The sequence below is a fragment of the Labrus bergylta genome, chromosome 21, assembly GCF_963930695.1.
Source record: "Labrus bergylta chromosome 21, fLabBer1.1, whole genome shotgun sequence".
NCBI lineage: Eukaryota > Metazoa > Chordata > Actinopteri > Labriformes > Labridae > Labrus > Labrus bergylta.
Window position 1 is genome coordinate 8,366,221 of NC_089215.1, and position 12,179 is coordinate 8,378,399.

General features: G+C 40.5%; 1 protein-coding gene across 4 annotated transcripts in view; it reads right to left on the reverse strand.

Annotated features, from left to right (window-relative positions):
* Window positions 1-6,500: 6,500 nt before the first annotated feature.
* Window positions 6,501-12,179, reverse strand: part of pald1a (phosphatase domain containing paladin 1a) — a 55,923-nt gene continuing 50,244 nt past the window's right edge. For all 4 annotated transcript variants that reach the window (XM_065949579.1, XM_065949577.1, XM_065949578.1 and 1 more), the window contains one exon: window positions 6,501-7,835. In XM_065949579.1, the coding sequence (XP_065805651.1) occupies window positions 7,686-7,835 (150 nt within the window). In that variant the 3' untranslated portion in view covers window positions 6,501-7,685. The remainder of the gene's footprint in view (window positions 7,836-12,179) is intronic.

Genomic DNA, 12,179 nt, shown 5'->3' on the forward strand with positions numbered 1-12,179 from the left:
TACCTCCATACTCCCAGGTTGGCCAATGCAGAGCAGGTGTGGGTTTTACGCACTCATCCCCCCAAGGATGGAGATGCAGAGTTGTGCATTAATAAGCTATGGAAACTAACCACAGCATTATAAGATGGAAACCATTAACTGACTTGTAAGAAGTTTTATGCTCTTTTTCCACCCATAGCGTTTGGTCTCTGTTTTGTTTTTTTGTTTTTTTTCTTCGTTTGTGTCTTAAAGCCAGGACAAAATTCCACAATATAGCATAGTATTCAATTAGAAGCCTTGTTTTTTCCCCTCTGAAATGAATAGCTCCACTCACAGCCTGTGGTTATGTCCACACACCAGAACAATTTTCTACTACAGTGCTTGCATTAGAACACTCTGTCCTTCACAACGCCAGATTAAGAGCTAAACTTTAATACACTCCTGTCTAAAATTGAATCAAAGTGTCACCGCAGATTTTCCTGTGAGAAATGTTTCGTCAATGGGATTTACTGTACTATAAACACTTGAAAATAGCCCCACAGAAACATGCCCCAAAGTCCAACTCAAAATATCTGCTAAGTGAAACTTCAAAAAATCCAAAGTAGACCGTTGAAATCTGCCCAACAGTAGTTCTCCTAGACGTTGAGGCTGTAGCTGCAACGAATCAAGCTTCTCCCACTGTCTTCCCATGGGGAGAAGTTGGAGTACAGTTTGTGGAGCTGTGGATGCCTCAGTGTGTGCTGTAATGTGGTCTAGCCATGCCAGCGTGCTGAGAAAATATGTGACTTTTCATCTCTGAGATGCAGGGAGATGCAAAGCAGCTGCTGGTCTGCCCGGCAGCTTGAGGGAAGAGGAGCATCTGCATTTGCCAAGTTACAAACCAGCGACTGGAATACGTTGTTATTATGGTCCTCTGCCTGTGTGGATAGAAGGCTTTTAGACAGAACGGCTCAGAACGAGCACTGAGTTATGACCCGGGAGGGACTCGTTGAGTTTCACTTGACTTTCTGTATAGGAAAATGTGATTAATCTGTAATGAGTGTGGGAGTCTTGTGTCTATGTGCAGCTGCAGCAGTTCTGTTTTATTGTGTCAAAGGTCTAATCATTACTTCCTACAATGATCTTAATGTTTTATGTCCCTTTACAACCACAAACAACCGTTTCAAGTTACTTTTTGTATAAATTTGAACGACTTACAACATTAGGAATGTGATCGTACTTGTTTTCTTGCCAAAGGTCAGATAATTCTTGTCACACAAACAGCATTTTCTCCCTCAAAAGTGGAACGATGAATATAATTTATGAATTGAGAAAGCTATGGTTAGGAGAATTAGGTATATAAATTAAAGATATGATTGGAGAAAGATCAGGGTTTGGGTTAAAGCATACCGTTTAGGTTGGGAGATCTTTGGCGTCATGGGCAAAACATTACATGTACTGTATCTTTAAGGAGTGATCAGCGTCATGGCTTTGAAAAAAAAGTTGCTAAAGAAAACTTAAACTCAACAAATGAAATGCAGTCCAAATAGTTCAGGGTTTACATTGTGCACCATATGCACAGAGGCCAGTCCATCAACTCCGACCATCAACATTTGCTGCATGTCCTTTCCGTACTCTCTCCTTTCCTATATAGCAGTAAAGGCAAGATGGCCCACAAGTATCTTTATTATCTCTCTAAAAAAAAAATAGCTGTCTTTCTTGTTATGGTCTAATGTTTTTTCTTTTCCAATCTTAACCACGTTCCTAAGTAAAAAAGTCTTTGACCAATGGTTCTCAAAGCTTTATTTTGTTATCATTTTATTTGTTTTTTATTTTAACACCTTAAGAGCTAAAAAAAAAAACACAAACAAATACAAATATTACTGTAACCTACTTTATAAACTCACTCAATATATATTACTATTGCACTTTTTTTACATGACCATGTTTCATTTGGATTTTGGAAAAGGTGCGCATGCGCTACACCCCTTGGTCTACATCTCGTCAGGTAGCACTTCTGGATAAAACACCTGTTTAAAAACCTAATGCGGCATCCTTGCTAGCTTCCACACCTCAAACTTTTCAAAACAACAAAAGGAGGTCAAAAGATCACACCTAATTAATCGGCATAAGAAACTAAATATATGCAAACCTATTGCCATTATAAGCCATGCTCTTAACCAACAATAAGTCACGTAGCCTATCAATAATGTTTTTGGAAGACACGCGTACCGTTGCACCGTAGTTCTGCCTTTTTTCTACTGGCCTCAACCTTTCAAAGTAAAAGCACAGGTATTAATAATGTCCGCAAAAATATTCACACAGGTTTACAAATTAGCCTAGCTAAGAAATAAATAGGCATTAACAAAAGAGTATTTTAGGTAACTTAATAGGGCGTTGTCGGGTAATTTGAAACTAATTAAGCCACAGGATGTTATATTGGTACATCTGATGAAAGACTGATAGTGTACTGGTGTTTTTTTAATGTGATTTGACAGTCCTGTCATATCTGATGGAGTCCTATTGTCCTGAGCTTGCCAGGAAACTAGCTGAGACTCCAGGAAATTACTGCACCCGGAAAATATATAGTTCCACAAATAACCCAGAAAAAACCTGAACTAAGCTTTTGATGTGCTGGTGATCTGGACAGATTAAAGCTAGCTTTTTCCTTTTTTGTGTCAAGTTGTTCTTTTAAGCTTGGCTACTGGCTGTAGCCTTTAAAAAATAAATAGCCTACATTAGAGAGGTAGGCCTACCGCATATTGGCCTCTGAGCGAGAATCTGTGGTTGTGCCTTTTGTCCTTTCCGATTTACATTAGTTACCTCTGAAATTAAGAAACGAAGAAGGGTTAAAAGTAATCCACATTTACATTAGTGCCAGATGTCAAAAGTTTGTCACTTCAGTCAAGGCTGACTCAGACCTATTAGCTCTCACTTTTGACAATTTATAGTAACAGTAAAATACAAATACCTACCTACTTATCAAAATTGCCAATGATTAAAGGAACACATTCATACTAATGTGAAGTCGTATTTGACTGGTATTGAGCATGGCTCATTTATTGACACTGTTAACAATTAAGCAGAAAAGGACTTTGATATCAATGAGATAATGAGCCATTTCTAGGTTGAATGAAAGTCTTTAAGTAACACAAATTTAATCAATGTGATAAATACCGAAAAGATCTTATGCAGGGAGAAAAAGCACTCAAAAGATCTCCATCAATTCTACTCAGACTTTTTTCATTACCTTGCTCAGTAGAGTGTGTAATACTGAGCTTTTCAGAAGTACCTATGTGTGTATTTGCCAACACAGATTTAAATAGATCCCTTAATATATTTTGTAATGGTTTTGCTATAATTGATGAAATCCCTGAGAGGGCAGAGAGCACACTTGAGTCTCAGAGGTGTTTGTAACTCTGCCTTTATCCTCACAAGAACAATCCAAGAGTACGCCAGTGGACCCGTGCACCCCTCACACCGGCATCATGCCTCCTCTCCGGAGCAGCTCTCTCATCTGCAGAGGGAAGCTTTTCACATGAAGTTCATTACATCCCTTCAGGCCGCTCTCTCCTCAAAGCCGCTCTTTGTCCGCCCTAATCTTGGGATCCTGCAGAACCGCTAGCTTGAGTTTCACATTGGGGAGTATCTCAATGAGTCTGGAAGGGATTTCAAAGGAGAAGGGGCCGCTATATCATCCAAGCATGGTCCCCGTGTCCTGGTCTTATCTTGACCTGGAGTCAAGCTGGCTGTATGATGCACCTGAATAGCCCTTTTTAATATCCAAAATGTTGTTTTAAGCTATTTGTCTCTGTTGGTAGAGTAAAGAAAAATATAAAAGCATTTGTTAATTATGTATCTATCCTTGTCATCAAACGAAAAGGGATAAATCAGCCCATAAACTGAATAGTTGTAAAAAGGAAATGGGTGCAAATGCAATGTTTGCCATTTACAATATTCCAAGATAGGCCATGGTGTGATACAATCGTAACAACTTCTGCAATCTCAGACTTTAACCTGCTATGTGCTTAAAAGAATGATTTAAAATTCACAGCATGAGGTCATTTAATTGAACTCCGTGGACATGGTTATTCAAAGATGACAGGCTTACTTTGGCCTCCATACTTAATTTGGCTCTACAGATGATCATGTTATATTTACACTTTTCTAAAAATAACGCACTATCAAACCAGTTGTTTGCGGCTATAAAGTGAAGGTATCTGGTATGGTGAAAATGTCTCTGTAATTTTTTCTTTATAATAAAGCTCGTGCTGATTTTAGCCTCCCCTGAGGAAAAAGTAGTATGTCTTATACCTTAGCTGATCACATCCTGTACGTCACTTATTGTGAATAGTTGCTGTGGTAATTGTAAAAAAAAACAGTCTGCCGCATTATTTAACCTTACTAGGTCTGACACCTACCCCCGGGCAGTGGTTTCAGAGACAAAAAGTTACCAATTAGAACCCGTCAATTTTATCTCTGATGGTCTTGTTTGCTTCTGGTAGTCAAGTAGAAGCATCAGTATTCATTTGATTTTGTTTCATTATGATTTAAAAACTCTTCACAGGAGCTTTAACACATTCTAAAGGTTCATATATTTGTATATTTTCCGACAAAGACAGCAGCTAAAGACGCCTTTAAACTGAGATCATTTTAGAAAAGAAACGTGTGTAATACATTTTAAAAGAAGAAGCTTTTCAATCTGGAAGACTTGGTTTCCATTTACAATAATCCAGGACAGGCCGTGGTGTGATAAAATCCTAACAACTTCCGTGCTCCGAGAGATAAGCCTGCTATGGTCTTACAAGACGGGAAGTGATCTGGGATATCAGCCTTTCAAAGCGGGCCAGCGAAGCCAAGTGAGCTTCACTGATGTGCCGGCCAGTAGCTTTTAATCCCCACACAGGCCTCCATTCTTAAAGAGACTCGCCATGTTTTTTTTTTTTTTTTTTTTAATTAAGACCTTACCTGTCCACATCAAAAGGAAACTCAGATTAGTCCTTTGATCTGCCTAAGCTCTTTATTACTGTATATGGAAAATGTTAAGACTTCAGCCCAACAATCAATGATCTGTTTTCTGCGTCCTGCTCATAACCTGCTCTGCTGCCCGAGGTTGACATTGACACAAGACAAAGAGGCCGTCCGGATATCCATGTGGAGTCTTAGCGTAGTGAGCAAAAGATAAGGCTGAGATAAGAAGGGAAAAGACAGGAAGCTGAGGAGGGAAGAGACGATTATTTGACTCTGTTGCGCGGTGTTGTTTGATTGAAAATCCTCCAAGCCAGATCCCTGACACACATAGATCAGTTTGTTTCTCCTGGCAATAAAAGGACACCAAAGGAAGGAATGGACTCTGAAATCTTTTATTTAAGCCCCCCCCCCCCCCCCCCAACAAAATAGTACAAGAATGGTATATAAAGTGAGCAAAGGGAACTGCACGGCATCTATGAAAAAGAAATTAAATTACAAAACATAGCAAACACATCACAGTGTTACATTCTGCGCGTGTATGTTGCCGAGTTTTAAGTCATAAAAATAAGAGTTTTAGAGTAATTCTCTTGGACTTAAAGCCCTTCAGATCAATTTCATGAATTATATACAGAGCAGGTTTTCAAGGCCGATGTAACATGTAAAGAGGCATCTAAAGGAAGGATGTCTTCTCTTCTGGATTTGTGGGCTTAAGGCAGGAATTATGATTTTGAAAGCACATTTGCAGTTTAAAGTTACACTACAACTAAACAAATTATTAGCAAATTAAAAAATTAAAACAAGAAATGTGTTGAAAAGGAAACACTGTACAGTTAAAATCATTCCAGACATGTAGAATTTCTGAACAATGAGAGGAATGTGTTGGACAATAACAAATGCGTAAATGTTGCTCCGTTTGGCTAACAATGGAATTAATTAATTATTGATCTAAAGGAATGAATCACGCAGCTTTTTGATTCCATCCAATTGTGCCACCAGCATGAATAAGATGTGTTAAAGCGTACGTATGCCCTGTCAATTAGTCAAGAGTGATTATAACCCCACTTGCACAAAGTATTTGCAGGCCTGGCTGTGCGCCATAACTGCATCCTGCCAGTGGTAGTGGAGTCTGCGAGAGCCGAGACAACTGAAGAGGAACTCCTTCTACTGTATGTCACACATCAAAGTGTGGAGGAGCATGAGCGGATGTGTGAAATCGTTGTGTGAAGTCTTTTGTCGGTAGCTGAGTGGAATCTGATTCATCGCCTCAGCCATAAACTGTCCCAGTGACTTCACCCATTAGTTTTTGAAGCAGACTTTCAAAGTCTATCGATGGCGGTCGCCATATTGGAAATGCTGTCTCAAACTTTCTTTGGGACGACTTGTTAACTGGCAAAGAACTCAAGCTGAGATGGGCCTTACACCACCTGAGATACAGCTATAACTTGCCCTTCCATCGGCCAGATCAGCCACACCCTCATATCCTTCATCCAATCACAAACAATGAGTTATAATAAAAAAAAAAGAAAAAACAGTAGTGTGTACTGATATAGAAATGAGCTAATGACACCAAATTCGTTTTTTTTGAAGCAGGCTGTGAAAGTTTTTAATTCTGCTGTAAAAATGGGCGTTTTAGTAATAGGTCTCTATGTAACTTCTGGGGAATTTAAAGCTTGCCTCAAGTGGACAATCAAGGAACTGCAGGTTTTCTGTACTTAACTTCATTTGTCTGGAGGTTGCTGTGTGAGCTAAACACAACTTTGGAGAGTTGGCCACTCTTCATCTCTAGTTAAGGCGAGCAACTCTGGGCTACATTAGCCGTTTCTAGCATAAGCCCCAACCACAGTTTATAGCCAGGTTGCATTGTGGGTAATGTAGGCTCCAGGTTTTGGCATAGAAGACCTCGGAATAAAAATGATCACATATCTGGTCCGTCAACATCACATAAGAAAAGTGTTACGATTGCAATTTTTGTTTATAAAACAAAAATACATGGACACATTTATAGCTCTAAGGAAAAAATCTAAAAAATGCAACAAACAAAAAATCAAATACTGACATGCTTTACTGTTAGTACCTGTATCATGATAAACAAAAATTAATGTTAAAACAAGCAGGTACAATGGATGGAAAGATTTCTGGAGTTATATTGAGAGATATGTTAGAGCCTTTTGTTGCAGCATTCCTCAAAAACATGTGAGCTTTAAAAACCAGAAGGTAGCATTAACATTTAAATAACAACAGCCTTCATATGTACACAGGGAACCCTCTTCAAAACAGAAAGCAAAATGCACAGCCACTGATGACAGCTGTGCTGAGGAGAAAAGGACAGGGCTCAGGAAAAAAATATCAGGTCGCACAACAGCAAACAGTTGTGACATACAGCCAAAATTGTTGGCTGGCAACACAGTGGAATTTCTCTCCTCCATAACAATATTTAACTCTGGTCTTGTCCCAACAGAAGTTTAAAAGTGTCTCCTTGAAGCTTGATTTGAAAAGAATAATAATGTTACAAATATTAGTTCAATGAAATTCTATGTTCTAGCAGAAACAAGGCAAAGGCACAAATATGAACTTCTAAATATACAAGTATTATTCTGCTTAAATCAGCATAAAAACAGTGAATGTTAACATTGCCAGTAAGATTGGAAAAAAAAAACAAATGTTTAGGTAAAGACATGCATTATATAAAGAAGGCATAACAACTTTCAATTCTGACTAGCACAGAACTGTCCTGGTTTGTTCACAGTGATCCCCTCTCAGATGAACTCCCCACGGAAAGGAAGTGACTGAATGTTTCTCTGTTGCCAGCGGTAACGCAGCCTGGCCAGCGACGTGTCCCTCGGGTTTTCGAACTCGGAGAAGCCCAGCTGGTTGAGGATGTCATAAACTCCGGCTCTGGCAGCCACCTAAAGATCACAGAAACACAGGAAAGTGATTTTAATGAAGAGGCAACACAGCGAGCCAGTCATTCTTTTATTCGTCCGTCATGACCTCACAAAGGCTCTGACCACCACGTTTTAACGGTTCAAGCATGTTGTCTGATGTTTTCCTACATGTGCAGCTGTTGCATTGGAACAATAGGGCTCTACTGCGGGTTTGGAAACAACGGGAAGTGGTGGTAGACGAATTTAAATCCGTCTCTAAGGTCAGAAAATAACACCACAAGTTAAAATTACTCCATTACAAGCAGAAAGCCAAGGAATGAAATGTTTACTTAACATTTAGACTTGAGTTAACTAAAAAAACGCTGACTCATACATAGATAGAAAGATAGGTGTCCTTTATTGATGCCAAACTGGTAAATTGTGGAAAGGGTTTTTATGCTCACAATCCCATCTGCACCAGCTGATATCAACCGTTCTCAAGCAGTCCACATCAGCTGATGGCTCACCTCGTACAAGACTTCTGATTAAAAAATGTTCTACTCTGCCTAAGCTGCTCGGCAGCCATCTCCTTCTTTCTCAGTCTCTCCTTCTGCCACTGACCCATGTCATGTTGTTATTAATGCCCACACTGTCCTGTACCCTGGAGGGGTTTGTGTTGGCTGCTGCTCACCCCGCCTCAGGCTTTCATGGATGCGTTTTGAAGGGCAGAAAGGACCCAAAGCAAAGCCATACGTACAGGGTTAACTTAATGCAAGGGATATAACATTCACTCAAGCTACTTTTCTTTCTATTAGGCACCTTATCAAGGACTCCACATCTAGTTCATACACTGAACAGATGGGGTTTGAGTATAAAATCTGAATCCAGAAACTACAGATACAGCAAAATGAAGAGTTCTAATGAGTGAATCATCTCCACAAAGTAGGAGTTAATACATCATCCTGCATAAAAACATGCATCCAGAGTTCATCTTAGTCTTTTAAAGTAGGCAGAAGAACCCCAGTTTAACCTCTATTTTCCCCTGACAACATAATGATGTGTCCTTAAGCGAACTGTACACTTTGTTTTCAGGCAGTGAGCTCAGTCTGGCACGTTCACTCGATGCCATCCATGTGTGAGTGATCACTAAGGGTTATAGAAATACAGCTAATTTCCTATTGAAGGATATTTATACACTTTAAAGAGCCTCCTCGTGTTGATTTTATACATGAAAAGAAGGAAATTAGCATCAAAATTAATCCAACTACCTCATAATTGTACTTGAGTACAGAGATGGAACAACACCATGGAAACGGTGTGTTATTTAGCGTTTCTTTGCCTGAGTCAGTACTGAATGAACAGCGGGAGACGTCCCCAGAGGGAGTGCTGTGTGTTCGTGTGAAGCAGCCGGTCACGCTGACTCATGCTCTGCTGTGGCTGTCAAACACTGTAAGACTGATGGCGAGCACCACGGACAACCAGAAACATCTGGCCATAAAGCAAAAACAATACAAACAAATACAAATAGACACAGACTTCCCCGCAAAACGCTGAAGATTCAATACCTCGTTATGAGTGCGACAGCTTGCAAAGTTTGCTCTGCAGGAGAGGCTTTTAAAAGACTGTGCTGGACTTTGATGTGCAGCCATTAAATTGGAAAATGAAAGGCCACAAAACTGAAATTTCTATCAAAAGGGTCAGAGAGAGACATCGATTTTCAAATGATGACCCATTAACAGATGCTTTCATCTTAAAATTGTCCGCAAAAGCAGCAGAATAATTACCTCCTGCAGTCTGTACTTTCAGTTTGGAACCGTTAAAGTTCACCGCTGCCTGCTGTCGAGTCTGTAAGACCCGAGAAGACATTCACAGAATGACTCAGGGGAGGGTTAGATGGCCTAAAACTCTTAGCAAATTTCACTTCTCTCTCTCTCTCTCCTAGCCCCAGGCAGTCGAGGAGTCTGCAGATTTGGAGGCGAGGAGGAATGTGCTGGAGGAGTAAACATCCGGGTGGATAAGGGCACAAAACTGAAATATGACTGTGGTCTGGTTCTGGAGGCTGTGAGGTAATCCTGTACGAAGATGCTTTTAAAAAATTGCACCGTCAGGTTGAACGCTGAGCCGGACAAAAGTGGAACAATGAACAGGAATAATAGTATCAAGATATCACTTCCCCTGACAAAGATTATAGTTTAGCTGGCCAGGCTCTTGCGGAAATAAGCAAAAAGCACCACAAAGTGTGGTTAGATTACTTACATGCTGACTATGCAAAAATCAAATCTTACAAGAGATCTCATGTAACGCTAAAAACGTTTGCTCTGAAGATATGACAAACAATATTTCCAATCCTGTAAAAAGTACTTGTGTGAGAAAATACTCAAGCAGCTTGTATTGTCATGGCTGTTAAGTGTTTTAATCAAAACCATACAATGATAGACCACTGATAGGTTCTTGGAATACAGCTGAATGAGCTCTTTGCAGGGGAAGAGTGAGTGGGTGCAACGGAACAATTACTCAGTGGATGCAACTCTGAGGAGATCCTTGGATTTTGAGCCATTACACAGGGTACTTAACCTGACTCATCTCCTCCAAAGCCCAGCTGTCTAAATAGACGATGAGTGAGTCTGACATGGCGAATGGTCGGGTTACGGGGGCCCCATCCTTAGGTGGTGTAGTGAAGAGGTTCGAAATCTCCAGAAAGCAGAGGTCGAGGGGTTTAGATGGAATTTTAAAAAAACAAAAATGTTTAAAGATTTATTTTGGGGGATTTGTATGCCTTTATTGTAGAGATAGGACAGAAGATATAGTTGGAAATAAGGGACATAGAGAGTGGGGAATGGCATGCAGGAAAGGAACCCGGGCCGCCCACTTTGAGGACTACGGCCTCTGTACATGGGGCGTGCGCTCTAACCCCCTGGCCACTAGCGCCCCGGAATTTTATATTTACACTTAACAATGTCTTCTAATAAGACCCTCTAAGGTTTGGCAACTTCTGACCTGCTCTTCTCTCTTCTAACTAAAAGGCTGTTATTCATTCCAGAAACATGACTAAAATCTAAAGGTTACTGTTTTTTCTTCTTTTAGAGCCCCGAGACTTTGGATGCTCTCATTCAGGTGGGTTGAATTGGTGCCTCAATTTAAATCACTCCTCAAAACACACCAGTAAAAAGCTGATTCTTAATGCCAAACCCAATGCTTTTATCCTTGATTTAATTTGTTGATGTTTCAATTTTTGACAGGTTTGTCTCCTTTAGATACGTTTCATTGATATCCTCTCTTTTATGCATCTCAGAAAAACACTTGGACAACAAGTAATTTTCAGCTTGTTTGGATTGGGGGGGGGGGGGGGGGGGGCTTCATCAAAATACGACAGCCCCCAGGCACTCTTTGATTGGCAGGAGATTTTTAGTGCTCAGCCAAAACAAAACAGAACAAACACACAAAAGAACTGTTGAGCCAATCCTCCCATCAAAATAAATAGATTTGCATCTTCAAGGCAAACTGTCCCCAAGTCACACTGCACCTCTTTAAGCCAGAAACAGATTTGAATCCATCAGACTCTTGACAGTTGAAACGGTTGCCGTGGCTACCATTCTTCTTGGCATGAGCTTTCAGATTAGATGGCATCTTCTGATTGATTTCTGAGCCCACGAGAGACTTACACAAAGGACAACAAAGAATGTCAGCGGCAGCTTGGACGGACACTCGGGCATCCAAATATCTCGCCTTTGTTTTGTCAGTTGAAAGCACATCTTGTTGTTCATTCTGTCCTCAGGGATTATGTGATCCGTCCTCAATATTTTTTCCACAAGTTATTGCTCTCTTTCCTCCTTTACTATATTATTTATGTTTTTCTACACTACTTTTTGAAACAACTCGGCAGCATTTGAATAAAGGTCCCCCTGCAGTGACTCTCTGTGTCTGTGTAACGTGACATCACATAACCTTTAGATAAAAGACCAGAAAACCATTTAAAAAATGAAAAAGGTTGAATACAAATATGTTGGGGGTAGACTTGTGCCACACGTGATTCACTTTGCCCACACTAACCGCGGTATTGCGATGTATTTAGTGGCCCAGTTGCAGCAAAAAACCTTGGCAAGCCGCCCAACCAATCTGATCCAACCGACCCTGAAGGCACAATCATTAGCCTATCACCAGTGACCGTAGCAGGATCTTTAATGACAAACTGTGAACGCCTGCGGAGGCGGATGAGGGGGTCATCACCTCCCCTTGTCGTGCATTTGAAGCCTCTGTTACACAACCCGGCTGATCTGAGATCTGAGCAGCCCAGGCTAGTTTACATCCCACGCCGGGCGTTTCCATGTGTCGGTTTCATGGACTAGTTTGAGCTCTGCAGCTCTGCAGCAGGAGCACATTGTTCCC